General features: G+C 46.7%; 1 protein-coding gene across 1 annotated transcript in view; it reads left to right on the top strand.

Moving 5' to 3' along the window:
* The window catches only part of LOC136580973 (leucine-rich repeat and fibronectin type III domain-containing protein 1-like protein), an 81,387-nt gene that overhangs the window by 20,410 nt on the left and 44,077 nt on the right, over positions 1–16,900 (top strand). The window contains exon 2 of the mRNA XM_066581920.1: positions 1,718–3,109. Within this exon, the coding sequence (XP_066438017.1) occupies positions 1,718–3,109 (1,392 nt within the window). The remainder of the gene's footprint in view (positions 1–1,717; positions 3,110–16,900) is intronic.

Below are 16,900 nucleotides of genomic sequence, written 5' to 3'. Positions count from 1 at the left end.
ATCTACCTTTGGGATGCACAGCTATCTCCAGAATGAGGGTCTTCTGACCTGACCCTCACATTCAGGCATGGACTAAATAGGTGTCTTTGCACGACTCTCTCCATTTACGTCTATGGGAGTTACAGAAACAGCCGAGCACATGCGCAGCTAACTCTCCATTCTTTCTTCTCTTGGATCTGGTGACCAGAGACTTCCTCACTAGGCAGGAAGGGGTCAAGGGATCACATTTCTGCCAATAGGCGCAGGTCCCATACTCATTTGCCATTTTTCACTCCAGCTTCGCATCACAGAGAAAAAATCTGCGATATCACTCAGTGATTCCAATGGGGCCGGCGGCAGCAGCGCTAGCCCCATTGATAACATAGGGAGAATACCACGGACTTCTGCCACAACTGAGACAGCTGTGGCAGAAGTCCAGGATGCTATCCCATTGCTTTCAATGGGGTTCGGCGCTGCTGCCAGCCCCATTGAAAGCAGTGGTTTTGTGGCAGCCCCCGCAGCATGATTTTCGGGGAAGGGCTTAAAATATAAGCCCGTCCCTGAAAATCATCCCTAGCTGGTTAAAAAAACAAAAAAAACTTTACTTATCTCTCTGCCGCTCACACGCGTCCTCCTGCTGGCTCCCCGACACTGCTGTCCAGCACTTTCAGCAGGCGGGGATTTAAAAATGCCCGCCTCCTGAAAGGGCTGTGCTGATTGGCTGAACGTTCAGCCAATTACAGACAGCGCTTAGCTATTCATTGATGAAGTGCTGCCATGACAGGTCCACAGACTACACCCTCCCAACTCCTGTGGTATGTTTCGCTAGCGACTCATTTCCCTGCAGTATCCCAAGCAGGAGTGCTACCATTTCTGGCGTTACTTATAGGCTGCGACAGGTTTATTTTGGCGTCTCTCACAGGACACCACACTATCAGCCATTTATGGCATACCCTGTGGACTTAAAGTGACCCTCTGTTTTAGGTACAAAATTCTGTCCTGGAACCAGAAGGGATATATTGCCTGCAGTTGTTATTCTCTTTTGTTCTTTAACCCACCAGTTCTGATTCCTGTTTTTGGCCAAGATGTCCAATGCAGTCTTCAGACTACCTCATCCACACAGTATACTGGTAGTGTTAGACTTCCAGTGCGCTATATCTACTCTCTGACTGGGCAGAGCTGCTCATGTGATCAGCACTGGCCAGTCAGAGAGCAGTACACAGTGTGTGGCAGGTAGATAGAAAATTGTTGTAGCCGTTTTGGACATTCAAAAATGGGGCCTGGAACTGGTGGATGGAGAGAAGAACAGCTATAGATAATATGCCTCTCTCCCGTCATGTGACAGAATTTTGTCCCAAAACTGGAGGGCCACTTAAAAAAATTATTTTTTGGGAAAAAGTCCCCGTCTTTGTAACATTTCTTTGTGATTCTTGTGTCTCATTTATTGATTGATGTGGTCCCTCAATTTGAAACAGGATTTCCAATGATATATCAGAGAGCAGGGAGCTTGGTTGTTTCCATAACTCCCATGTGCTGACCGACTAGGTATGTACCCCCACCTCACTAATAGGTAATGGGCATCCTAATGGTTGGATCCCCATTGACTACATCTTTATGTCATATCAACTACGTAAAATCCTTTGATTTTAATAATTAGTGTTTTTTTAAGTGAACTAATCTGAATTTACCCATTTCACACCTCTAGCTATACTAACTCCATATACCTCTTCCTTCACAGCTCTGGAATCATGAAGGGGATTATCCTCTGGATGTTAACGCTCACTTTGAGTGTAACAGGTGCTCAGTTATGTCCCAAAAGATGTATATGCCAGAACCTTGCACAATCCTTGGCAATCCTATGTGCTAAAACCGGACTGCTGTTCGTACCATCAGTCATTGATAGGCGGACGGTAGAGCTGAGACTCACTGACAACTTCATCACAGTGATCAGAAGAAAAGATTTCACCAACATGACCCGTCTTCTCCACCTCACACTATCCCGAAACACCATCAGCCAAATCACGCCTTTCACCTTTGCTGATCTTCGTGGGCTACGTGCATTACACCTGGACAGCAACCGTATACTTACCATGGGGTACGAGCAACTTAGAGGACTTCAGAATTTGAGACATCTCATCCTCAGCAACAACCAGCTCAGTGAAATCTCTCCAGGGTCTTTTCAGGATTTTTTAGGCACATTGGAAGACCTGGACCTTTCCTACAACAATCTGGCTAACATTCCTTGGCAAACCATTTCAAAATTGACCAATGTAAATTCTTTGAGTCTTGACCACAACCTCATTGACTTTGTGCCCAGTGGTGTTTTCACCAATCTTCACAAACTGGCCAGACTGGACATGACTTCAAATAAACTGAAGACTATTCCTCCAGATCCTTTATTCCTACGCATTCCAGTCTATGCGAAGTCTAAGGGATCCCCCCTGTCATCCCTTGTGTTGGGATTTGGGGGAAATCCTTTGCACTGTAATTGTGAGCTTCTATGGCTCAGGCGATTGACTAGGGAAGATGATCTCGAGACATGTGCATCACCCACTAATCTTCTAGGGAAGTATTTCTGGAGCATTGCAGAGGAAGAGTTCATGTGTGACCCTCCGGTCATCACACATCACTCACCACACATATTAGTAATGGAGGGAGAAGCAGTTGTTCTGAAGTGCAAAGCTGTTGGTGACCCCGAGCCTTCCATTCATTGGGTGTCACCAGAAGGTAAGGTCGTATCGAATTCCACTCGAGCTGTCTCTTATGAAAATGGGACCTTGGAAATCATCATCACCACCGTAAGAGACAGCGGCTTGTTTACTTGCATTGCATCAAATACTGCCGGGGATGCCACAGCACCTGTAGAGCTGTCGGTAAGCCCCCTACCTCATCCAGCCAATGCTAGTCAAAGGGGGCACAGACCCGATAAGGGGCCTTCAGATATTCTCACACCAGCTAAGCCTGGAGCCTCCAACAATGACTCTATGAACCACCCAGAACGAAAGGTGATAACTGCTGAACTGAGCCACAATTCAGCTCTTATACAGTGGTTTCTAGATAGGAATATTCCTGGGATCCGGATGTACCAGATTCAGTACAACAGCTCAACAGATGACAGCCTGATTTACAGGTGGGTGTCGAAAAGACAAAGCTGTCTGTGAATGAGATACACACATACTTAATTAAATCAGGTCTCTGGTGAATAAACTATGGGCCAGAACCCCAAAAAGTACCAAATGTTGCCACCAGAGTATTATGTGGCGCTGTTGAAGTGTAAGATATAGGAGTGCGTCACAATTAATGGCTAAGAACCAACCATGGTGGATTGGTACAGGGTCTTGGTTACTCTACAATGACTCAGTGATTTGTTACTTTGGACAGACCTCTAGCTATGGTACGGCGCTCCTTGTAATGTTCCTATAGACATGTAGTATCTACTCCTTTTTGATATTGAACTTTTAGTTGCATAGAAATAGTATTTTCCTATGATCTGTAAATTCCGGTTGCACAGCGGTCAGTAGTAACATCGGTTTGTCCGGGCTACAGATGTATAGCCATAGTATAGCACATAAATTTGATCTTATTGGCCGTAGTCTGCTGACAGATGGACGTTTATGGCTAACATTTCATGTTGATCCTGACCTTGGGAGGCTTGCATTAGTAATGCAGCAACTATGTGTGATAAAGTGTTCTTCCCGGCATCAGAATATTGGAATCTGCATAATTAAGCTATTATCCTGAAGGCTCGTTACTACAGGTGGCTGTAGACATAATGAACCTGTAAACAGCAATACTAATAATAATCATGATGTCCGTGGTAGTAAAATGATGGCAATCAGTCAGAAGCCGGCGGCTGGAGAGTTTTATCGGATTTTGTTGAAGCCAAAACAAGAAGAATGGATTAAAAAAAAGGAGAAACAGTATCTGTCCTTCAGGCCGGGCTGTACAGGGACTATAGGGGCTGTACAGGGACTATAGGGGCTGGGCGGGGACTATAGGGGCTGTACAGGGACTACAGGGGCTGTACAGGGACTATAGGGGATGTACGGGGACTATAGGGGCTGTACAGGGACTATAGGGGCTGTACGGGGACTATAGGGGCTGTACGGGGACTATAGGGGCTGTGCAGGGACTATAGGGGCTGCACAGAGACTATAGGGGCTGCACAGGGACTATAGGTGCTGTACAGAGACTACAGGGGCTGTACAGGGACTATAGGGGCTGTATGGGGACTAAAGGGGCTGTACGGGGACTATAGGGGCTGTACGGGGACTACAGGGGCTGTACAGGGACTATAGGGGCTGTACGGGGACTATAGGGGATGTATGGGGACTATAGGGGCTGTACAGGGACTATAGCGGCTGTACAGGGACTATAGGGGCTGTACGGGGACTACAGGGGCTGTACGGGGACTATAGGGGCTGTACGGGGACTATAGGGGCTGTACGGGGACTATAGGGCTGTACGGGGACTATAGGGGCTGTACAGGCAAAATGTGGATGATTATTATGTTGTCATTATGACAATTTCTCGTACTATTTTTTTTAAAATTGAAACAGCGCCACTCTTGTTCCTGGACTGTTTCTGGTATTGCAGCTTAGCCCTATTCAAAAGAATGGGGCTGAGCTGCAATACTAGACATTGCCCCTGGACAAGAGTGGCGCTGTATCTGATTAAAAGAAGGCACAGAGTACCTAGATACTTGTACTCGGTAAGGACAGATACTCGTACTCAGTGAGGACAGATACTTGTACTCGGTAAGGACAGATACTCGTACTCGGTAAGGACAGATACACGCACTTGGTGAGGACAGATACTCATACTCGGTAAGGACAGATACTTGTACTCGGTAAGGACAGATACTCGTACTCGGTAAGGACAGATGCTCGTACTCGGTAAGGACAGATACTCGTACTCGGTAAGGACAGATACTTGTACTCGGTAAGGACAGATACTCGTACTCGGTAAGGACAGATACTCGTACTCGGTTAGGACAGATACTTATACTCGGTAAGGACAGATGTGCATACTCGGTAAGGACAGATAATCATACTCGGTGAGGACAGATACTTGTACTCGGTAAGGACAGATACTCGTACTCGGTAAGGACAGATACTCGTACTCGGTAAGGACAGATACTCGTACTGGGTGAGGACAGATACCCCTGATTGGTAAGGACAGAAGCACGTACTCGGTAAGGACAGATACTCGTACTCGGTAAGGACAGATACTTGTACTCGGTAAGGACAGATACTTGTACTCGGTAAGGACAGATACTTATACTCGGTAAGGACAGATGCTCGTACTCAGTAAGGACAGATACTCGTACTTGGTGAGGACAGATACACCTACTCGGTAAGGACAGATGGACGTACTCGGTAAGGACAGATACTCGTACTCGGTAAGGTCAGATACATGCACTCGGTGAGGACAGATACTCGTACTCGGTAAGGACAGATACTCGTACTCGGTAAGGAAAGATACTCCTACTCGGTAAGGACAGATACTCGTACTCGGTGAGGACAGATAATCATACTCGGTAAGGACAGATACTTGTACTCGGTAAGGACAGATACGCGTACTCGGTAAGGACAGATACTCGTACTCGGTAAGGACAGATGCTCGTACTCGGTAAGGACAGATACTCGTACTCGGTAAGGACAGATACTCATACTCGGTAAGGACAGATACTTGTACTCGGTAAGGACAGATACTCGTACTCGGTTAGGACAGATACTTATACTCGGTAAGGACAGATGTGCATACTCGGTAATGACAGATAATCATACTCGGTAAGGACAGATACATGTACTCGGTAAGGACAGATACTCGTACTCGGTGAGGACAGATACCCCTGATTGGTAAGGACAGATGCACGTACTCGGTAAGGACAGATACTCGTACTCGGTAAGGACAGATACTTGTACTCGGTAAGGACAGATACTCGGTAAGGACAGATACTTGTACTCGGTAAGGACAGATACTTATACTCGGTAAGGACAGATGCTCGTACTCAGTAAGGACAGATACTCGTACTTGGTGAGGACAGATACACCTACTCAGTAAGGACAGATGGACGTACTCGGTAAGGACAGATACTCGTACTCGGTAAGGTCAGATACATGCACTCGGTGAGGACAGATACTCGTACTCGGTAAGGACAGATACTCGTACTCGGTAAGGACAGATACTCGTACTCGGTAAGGAAAGATACTCCTACTCGGTAAGGACAGATACTCGTACTCGGTGAGGACAGATACTCATACTCGGTAAGGACAGATACTTGTACTTGGTAAGGACAGATACGCGTACTCGGTAAGGACAGATACTCGTACTCGGTGAGGACAGATACTTGTACTCGGTAAGGACAGATACTCGTACTCGGTAACGGCAGATACACGCACTCTGTGAGGACAGATACTCGTACTCGGTAAGGACAGATTCTCGTACTCGGTAAGGAGAGATACTCGTACTCAGTAAAGGTAGATACTTGTACTCGGTAAGGACAGATACTCGTACTCGGTAAGGACAGATACCTGTACTCCGTAAGGACAGATACTTGTACTCGGTAAGGACAGATACTCATACTCGGTAAGGACAGATACTGGTACTCGGTAAGGACAGATGCTGGTACTCGGTAAGGACAGATACTTGTACTCGGTAAGGACAGATACTCGTACTCGGTAAGGACAGATGGACGTACTCGGTAAGGACAGATACTCGTACTCGGTAAGGTCAGATACATGCACTCGGTGAGGACAGATACTTGTACTCGGTAAGGACAGATACTCGTACTCGGTAAGGACAGATACTCGTACTCGGTGAGGACAGATACTCATACTCGGTAAGGACAGATACTTGTACTCGGTAAGGACAGATACGCGTACTCGGTAAGGACAGATACTCGTACTCGGTGAGGACAGATACTTGTACTCGGTAAGGACAGATACTCGTACTCGGTAAGGGCAGATACACGCACTCTGTGAGGACAGATACTCGTACTCGGTAAGGACAGATTCTCGTACTCGGTAAGGAGAGATACTCGTACTCAGTAAAGGTAGATACTTGTGCTCGGTAAGGACAGATACTCGTACTCAGTAAGGACAGATACCTGTACTCCGTAAGGACAGATACTGTACCCGGTAAGGACAGATACTCGTACTCGGTAAGGACAGATGCTCGTACTCGGTAAGGACAGATACTCGTACTCGGTAAGGACAGATACTCATACTCGGTAAGGACAGATACTGGTACTCGGTAAGGACAGATACTTGTACTCGGTAAGGACAGATACTCGTACTCGGTAAGGACAGATACTTGTTCTCGGTAAGCACAGATACTCCTACTCGGTAAGGACAGATACTTGTACTCGGTAAGGACAGATACTCGTACTCCGTAAGGACAGACACTCGTACTCCGTAAGGACAGATACTCGTACTCAGTGAGGACAGATACACCTACACGGTAAGGACAGATGCACGTACTCGGTAAGGACAGATACTCGTACTCGGTAAGGACAGATACTCGGTAAGGACAGATACTTGTACTCGGTAAGGACAGATACTTGTACTCGGTAAGGACAGATACTTGTACTCGGTGAGGACGGATACTCATACTCGGTAAGGACAGATACTCGTACTCGGTGATGACAGATACACGTACTCGGTAAGGACAGATGCACGTACTCGGTAAGGACAGATACTTGTACTCGGTAAGGACAGATACTCATACTCAGTAAGGACAGATACTCGTACTTGGTGAGGATAGATACACCTACTCGGTAAGGACAGATACTTGTACTCGGTAAGGACAGATACTCGTACTCGGTGAGGATAGATACTCATACTCGGTAAGGACAGATACTCGTACTCGGTGAGGACAGACATACGTACTCGGTAAGGACAGATGCACGTACTCGGTAAGGACAGATACTCGGTAAGGAGAGATACTTGTACTCGGTAAGGACAGATAATCATACTCGGTAAGGACAGATACTTGTACTCGGTAAGGACAGATACTCGTACTCGGTAAGGACAGATACTCGTACTCGGTGAGGACAGATACCCCTGATTGGTAAGGACAGATGCACGTACTCGGTAAGGACAGATACTCGTACTCAGTAAGGACAGATACTCGGTAAGGAGAGATACTTGTACTCGGTAAGGACAGATACTCTAACTCAGTAAGGACAGATACGCGTGCTTGGTAAGGACAGATACGCGTACTCAGTAAGGGTAGATACTCGTACTCGATAAGGACAGATACTTGTACTCGGTAAGGACAGATATTTGTACTCGGTAAGGACAGATACTAGTACTTGGTAAGGGCAGGTACTCATACTCGGTAAGGACAGATACGCGCTCTTGGTATGGACAGATACGTGTACTCGGTAAGGACAGATACTTGTACTCGGTAAGGACAGATACTCGTACTTGGTAAGGGCAGGTACTCATACTCGGTAAGGACAGATACTCGTACTCGGTAACGACAGATACTCGTACTCGGTTAGGACAGATACTTATACTCGGTAAGGACAGATGTGCATACTCGGTAAGGACAGATAATCATACTCGGTAAGGACAGATACTTGTACTCGGTAAGGACAGATACTCGTACTCGGTAAGGACAGATACTCGTACTCGGTGAGGACAGATACCCCTGATTGGTAAGGACAGATGCACGTACTCGGTAAGGACAGATACTCGTACTCAGTAAGGACAGATACTCGGTAAGGAGAGATACTTGTACTCGGTAAGGACAGATACTCTAACTCAGTAAGGACAGATACGCGTGCTTGGTAAGGACAGATACGCGTACTCAGTAAGGGTAGATACTCGTACTCGATAAGGACAGATACTTGTACTCGGTAAGGACAGATATTTGTACTCGGTAAGGACAGATACTAGTACTTGGTAAGGGCAGGTACTCATACTCGGTAAGGACAGATACGCGCTCTTGGTATGGACAGATACGTGTACTCGGTAAGGACAGATACTTGTACTCGGTAAGGACAGATACTCGTACTTGGTAAGGGCAGGTACTCATACTTGGTAAGGACAGATACTCGTACTCGGTAACGACAGATACTCGTACTCGGTTAGGACAGATACTTATACTCGGTAAGGACAGATGTGCATACTCGGTAAGGACAGATAATCATACTCGGTAAGGACAGATACTTGTACTCGGTAAGGACAGATACTCGTACTCGGTAAGGACAGATACTCGTACTCGGTGAGGACAGATACCCCTGATTGGTAAGGACAGATGCACGTACTCGGTAAGGACAGATACTCGTACTCGGTAAGGACAGATACTTGTACTCGGTAAGGACAGATACTCGGTAAGGACAGATACTTGTACTCGGTAAGGACAGATACTTGTACTCGGTAAGGACAGATGCTCGTACTCAGTAAGGACAGATACTCGTACTTGGTGAGGACAGATACACCTACTCGGTAAGGACAGATGGACGTACTCGGTAAGGACAGATACTCGTACTCGGTAAGGTCAGATACATGCACTCGGTGAGGACAGATACTCGTACTCGGTAAGGACAGATACTCGTACTCGGTAAGGAAAGATACTCCTACTCAGTAAGGACAGATACTCGTACTCGGTGAGGACAGATACTCATACTTGGTAAGGACAGATACTTGTACTCGGTAAGGACAGATACGCGTACTCGGTAAGGACAGATACTCGTACTCGGTGAGGACAGATACTTGTACTCGGTAAGGACAGATACTCGTACTCGGTAAGGGCAGATGCATGCACTCTGTGAGGACAGATACTCGTACTCGGTAAGGACAGATTCTCGTACTCGGTAAGGACAGATTCTCGTACTCGGTAGGGAGAGATACTCTTACTCAGTAAAGGTAGATACTTGTGCTCGGTAAGGACAGATACTCGTACTCGGTAAGGACAGATACCTGTACTCCGTAAGGACAGATACTGTACCCGGTAAGGACAGATACTCGTACTCGGTAAGGACAGATGCTCGTACTCGGTAAGGACAGATACTCGTACTCGGTAAGGAAAGATACTCCTACTCGGTAAGGACAGATACTCGTACTCGGTGAGGACAGATACTCATACTCGGTAAGGACAGATACTTGTACTTGGTAAGGACAGATACGCGTACTCGGTAAGGACAGATACTCGTACTCGGTGAGGACAGATACTTGTACTCGGTAAGGACAGATACTCGTACTCGGTAACGGCAGATACACGCACTCTGTGAGGACAGATACTCGTACTCGGTAAGGACAGATTCTCGTACTCGGTAAGGAGAGATACTCGTACTCAGTAAAGGTAGATACTTGTACTCGGTAAGGACAGATACTCGTACTCGGTAAGGACAGATACCTGTACTCCGTAAGGACAGATACTTGTACTCGGTAAGGACAGATACTCATACTCGGTAAGGACAGATACTGGTACTCGGTAAGGACAGATGCTGGTACTCGGTAAGGACAGATACTTGTACTCGGTAAGGACAGATACTCGTACTCGGTAAGGACAGATGGACGTACTCGGTAAGGACAGATACTCGTACTCGGTAAGGTCAGATACATGCACTCGGTGAGGACAGATACTTGTACTCGGTAAGGACAGATACTCGTACTCGGTAAGGACAGATACTCGTACTCGGTGAGGACAGATACTCATACTCGGTAAGGACAGATACTTGTACTCGGTAAGGACAGATACGCGTACTCGGTAAGGACAGATACTCGTACTCGGTGAGGACAGATACTTGTACTCGGTAAGGACAGATACTCGTACTCGGTAAGGGCAGATACACGCACTCTGTGAGGACAGATACTCGTACTCGGTAAGGACAGATTCTCGTACTCGGTAAGGAGAGATACTCGTACTCAGTAAAGGTAGATACTTGTGCTCGGTAAGGACAGATACTCGTACTCAGTAAGGACAGATACCTGTACTCCGTAAGGACAGATACTGTACCCGGTAAGGACAGATACTCGTACTCGGTAAGGACAGATGCTCGTACTCGGTAAGGACAGATACTCGTACTCGGTAAGGACAGATACTCATACTCGGTAAGGACAGATACTGGTACTCGGTAAGGACAGATACTTGTACTCGGTAAGGACAGATACTCGTACTCGGTAAGGACAGATACTTGTTCTCGGTAAGCACAGATACTCCTACTCGGTAAGGACAGATACTTGTACTCGGTAAGGACAGATACTCGTACTCCGTAAGGACAGACACTCGTACTCCGTAAGGACAGATACTCGTACTCAGTGAGGACAGATACACCTACACGGTAAGGACAGATGCACGTACTCGGTAAGGACAGATACTCGTACTCGGTAAGGACAGATACTCGGTAAGGACAGATACTTGTACTCGGTAAGGACAGATACTTGTACTCGGTAAGGACAGATACTTGTACTCGGTGAGGACGGATACTCATACTCGGTAAGGACAGATACTCGTACTCGGTGATGACAGATACACGTACTCGGTAAGGACAGATGCACGTACTCGGTAAGGACAGATACTTGTACTCGGTAAGGACAGATACTCATACTCAGTAAGGACAGATACTCGTACTTGGTGAGGATAGATACACCTACTCGGTAAGGACAGATACTTGTACTCGGTAAGGACAGATACTCGTACTCGGTGAGGATAGATACTCATACTCGGTAAGGACAGATACTCGTACTCGGTGAGGACAGACATACGTACTCGGTAAGGACAGATGCACGTACTCGGTAAGGACAGATACTCGGTAAGGAGAGATACTTGTACTCGGTAAGGACAGATAATCATACTCGGTAAGGACAGATACTTGTACTCGGTAAGGACAGATACTCGTACTCGGTAAGGACAGATACTCGTACTCGGTGAGGACAGATACCCCTGATTGGTAAGGACAGATGCACGTACTCGGTAAGGACAGATACTCGTACTCAGTAAGGACAGATACTCGGTAAGGAGAGATACTTGTACTCGGTAAGGACAGATACTCTAACTCAGTAAGGACAGATACGCGTGCTTGGTAAGGACAGATACGCGTACTCAGTAAGGGTAGATACTCGTACTCGATAAGGACAGATACTTGTACTCGGTAAGGACAGATATTTGTACTCGGTAAGGACAGATACTAGTACTTGGTAAGGGCAGGTACTCATACTCGGTAAGGACAGATACGCGCTCTTGGTATGGACAGATACGTGTACTCGGTAAGGACAGATACTTGTACTCGGTAAGGACAGATACTCGTACTTGGTAAGGGCAGGTACTCATACTCGGTAAGGACAGATACTCGTACTCGGTAACGACAGATACTCGTACTCGGTTAGGACAGATACTTATACTCGGTAAGGACAGATGTGCATACTCGGTAAGGACAGATAATCATACTCGGTAAGGACAGATACTTGTACTCGGTAAGGACAGATACTCGTACTCGGTAAGGACAGATACTCGTACTCGGTGAGGACAGATACCCCTGATTGGTAAGGACAGATGCACGTACTCGGTAAGGACAGATACTCGTACTCAGTAAGGACAGATACTCGGTAAGGAGAGATACTTGTACTCGGTAAGGACAGATACTCTAACTCAGTAAGGACAGATACGCGTGCTTGGTAAGGACAGATACGCGTACTCAGTAAGGGTAGATACTCGTACTCGATAAGGACAGATACTTGTACTCGGTAAGGACAGATATTTGTACTCGGTAAGGACAGATACTAGTACTTGGTAAGGGCAGGTACTCATACTCGGTAAGGACAGATACGCGCTCTTGGTATGGACAGATACGTGTACTCGGTAAGGACAGATACTTGTACTCGGTAAGGACAGATACTCGTACTTGGTAAGGGCAGGTACTCATACTTGGTAAGGACAGATACTCGTACTCGGTAACGACAGATACTCGTACTCGGTTAGGACAGATACTTATACTCGGTAAGGACAGATGTGCATACTCGGTAAGGACAGATAATCATACTCGGTAAGGACAGATACTTGTACTCGGTAAGGACAGATACTCGTACTCGGTAAGGACAGATACTCGTACTCGGTGAGGACAGATACCCCTGATTGGTAAGGACAGATGCACGTACTCGGTAAGGACAGATACTCGTACTCGGTAAGGACAGATACTTGTACTCGGTAAGGACAGATACTCGGTAAGGACAGATACTTGTACTCGGTAAGGACAGATACTTGTACTCGGTAAGGACAGATGCTCGTACTCAGTAAGGACAGATACTCGTACTTGGTGAGGACAGATACACCTACTCGGTAAGGACAGATGGACGTACTCGGTAAGGACAGATACTCGTACTCGGTAAGGTCAGATACATGCACTCGGTGAGGACAGATACTCGTACTCGGTAAGGACAGATACTCGTACTCGGTAAGGAAAGATACTCCTACTCAGTAAGGACAGATACTCGTACTCGGTGAGGACAGATACTCATACTTGGTAAGGACAGATACTTGTACTCGGTAAGGACAGATACGCGTACTCGGTAAGGACAGATACTCGTACTCGGTGAGGACAGATACTTGTACTCGGTAAGGACAGATACTCGTACTCGGTAAGGGCAGATGCATGCACTCTGTGAGGACAGATACTCGTACTCGGTAAGGACAGATTCTCGTACTCGGTAAGGACAGATTCTCGTACTCGGTAGGGAGAGATACTCTTACTCAGTAAAGGTAGATACTTGTGCTCGGTAAGGACAGATACTCGTACTCGGTAAGGACAGATACCTGTACTCCGTAAGGACAGATACTGTACCCGGTAAGGACAGATACTCGTACTCGGTAAGGACAGATGCTCGTACTCGGTAAGGACAGATACTCGTACTCGGTAAGGACAGATACTCATACTCGGTAAGGACAGATACTTGTACTCGGTAAGGACAGATACTCGTACTCGGTAAGGACAGATACTTGTTCTCGGTAAGCACAGATACTCCTACTCGGTAAGGACAGATACTTGTACTCGGTAAGGACAGATACTCGTACTCCGTAAGGACAGACACTCGTACTCGGTAAGGACAGATACTCGTACTCAGTGAGGACAGATACACCTACACGGTAAGGACAGATGCACGTACTCGGTAAGGACAGATACTCGTACTCGGTAAGGACAGATACTCGGTAAGGACAGATAATTGTACTCGGTAAGGACAGATACTTGTACTCGGTAAGGACAGATACTTGTACTCGGTGAGGACGGATACTCATACTCGGTAAGGACAGATACTCGTACTCGGTGATGACAGATACACGTACTCGGTAAGGACAGATGCACGTAGTCGGTAAGGACAGATACTCGTACTCGGTAAGGACAGATACTCATACTCAGTAAGGACAGATAGTCGTACTTGGTGAGGATAGATACACCTACTCGGTAAGGACAGATACTTGTACTCGGTAAGGACAGATACTCGGTAAGGACAGATACTCGTACTCAGTAAGGACAGATACTCGGTAAGGAGAGATACTTGTACTCGGTAAGGACAGATACTCTAACTCAGTAAGGACAGATACGCGTGCTTGGTAAGGACAGATACGCGTACTCAGTAAGGGCAGATACTCGTACTCGGTAAGAACAAATACTCGTACTCAGTAAGGGTAGATACTCGTACTCGATAAGGACAGATACTTGTACTCGGTAAGGACAGATATTTGTACTCGGTAAGGACAGATACTAGTACTTGGTAAGGGCAGGTACTCATACTCGGTAAGGACAGATACGCGCTCTTGGTATGGACAGATACGTGTACTCGGTAAGGACAGATACTTGTACTCGGTAAGGACAGATACTCGTACTTGGTAAGGGCAGGTACTCATACTCGGTAAGGACAGATACTCGTACTCGGTAACGACAGATACTCGTACTCGGTTAGGACAGATACTTATACTCGGTAAGGACAGATGTGCATACTCGGTAAGGACAGATAATCATACTCGGTAAGGACAGATACTTGTACTCGGTAAGGACAGATACTCGTACTCGGTAAGGACAGATACTCGTACTCGGTGAGGACCGATACCCCTGATTGGTAAGGACAGATGCACGTACTCGGGAAGGACAGATACTCGTACTCGGTAAGGACAGATACTTGTACTCGGTAAGGACAGATACTCGGTAAGGACAGATACTTGTACTCGGTAAGGACAGATACTTGTACGCGGTAAGGACAGATGCTCGTACTCAGTAAGGACAGATACTCGTACTTGGTGAGGACAGATACACCTACACGGTAAGGACAGATGGACGTACTCGGTAAGGACAGATACTCGTACTCGGTAAGGTCAGATACATGCACTCGGTGAGGACAGATACTCGTACTCGGTAAGGACAGATACTCGTACTCGGTAAGGAAAGATACTCCTACTCGGTAAGGACAGATACTCGTACTCGGTGAGGACAGATACTCATACTTGGTAAGGACAGATACTTGTACTCGGTAAGGACAGATACGCGTACTCGGTAAGGACAGATACTCGTACTCGGTGAGGACAGATACTTGTACTCGGTAAGGACAGATACTCGTACTCGGTAAGGGCAGATACACGCACTCTGTGAGGACAGATACTCGTACTCGGTAAGGACAGATTCTCGTACTCGGTAAGGAGAGATACTCGTACTCAGTAAAGGTAGATACTTGTGCTCGGTAAGGACAGATACTCGTACTCAGTAAGGACAGATACCTGTACTCCGTAAGGACAGATACTGTACCCGGTAAGGACAGATACTCGTACTCGGTAAGGACAGATGCTCGTACTCGGTAAGGACAGATACTCGTACTCGGTAAGGACAGATACTCATACTCGGTAAGGACAGATACTGGTACTCGGTAAGGACAGATACTTGTACTCGGTAAGGACAGATACTCGTACTCGGTAAGGACAGATACTTGTTCTCGGTAAGCACAGATACTCCTACTCGGTAAGGACAGATACTTGTACTCGGTAAGGACAGATTCTCGTACTCCGTAAGGACAGACACTCGTACTCGGTAAGGACAGATACTCGTACTCAGTGAGGACAGATACACCTACACCGTAAGGACAGATGCACGTACTCGGTAAGGACAGATACTCGTACTCGGTAAGGACAGATACTCGGTAAGGACAGATACTTGTACTCGGTAAGGACAGATACTTGTACTCGGTAAGGACAGATACTTGTACTCGGTGAGGACGGATACTCATACTCGGTAAGGACAGATACTCGTACTCGGTGATGACAGATACACGTACTCGGTAAGGACAGATGCACGTACTCGGTAAGGACAGATACTTGTACTCGGTAAGGACAGATACTCATACTCAGTAAGGACAGATACTCGTACTTGGTGAGGATAGATACACCTACTCGGTAAGGACAGATACTTGTACTCGGTAAGGACAGATGCTCGTACTCGGTGAGGATAGATACTCATACTCGGTAAGGACAGATACTCGTACTCGGTGAGGACAGACATACGTACTCGGTAAGGACAGATGCACGTACTCGGTAAGGACAGATACTCGGTAAGGAGAGATACTTGTACTCGGTAAGGACAGATACTCTAACTCAGTAAGGACAGATACGCGTGCTTGGTAAGGACAGATACGCGTACTCAGTAAGGGTAGATACTCGTACTCGATAAGGACAGATACTTGTACTCGGTAAGGACAGATATTTGTACTCGGTAAGGACAGATACTAGTACTTGGTAAGGGCAGGTACTCATACTCGGTAAGGACAGATACGCGCTCTTGGTATGGACAGATACGTGTACTCGGTAAGGACAGATACTTGTACTCGGTAAGGACAGATACTCGTACTGGGTAAGGGCAGGTACTCATACTCGGTAAGGACAGATACTCGTACTCGGTAACGACAGAAACTCGTACTCGGTTAGGACAGAT

The sequence above is a fragment of the Eleutherodactylus coqui genome, chromosome 10 (assembly GCF_035609145.1).
Source record: "Eleutherodactylus coqui strain aEleCoq1 chromosome 10, aEleCoq1.hap1, whole genome shotgun sequence".
NCBI classification, from domain to species: domain Eukaryota; kingdom Metazoa; phylum Chordata; class Amphibia; order Anura; family Eleutherodactylidae; genus Eleutherodactylus; species Eleutherodactylus coqui.
Note: the sequence above shows the minus strand (reverse complement) of the source record. Positions and strands in the feature narration are given on the sequence as shown.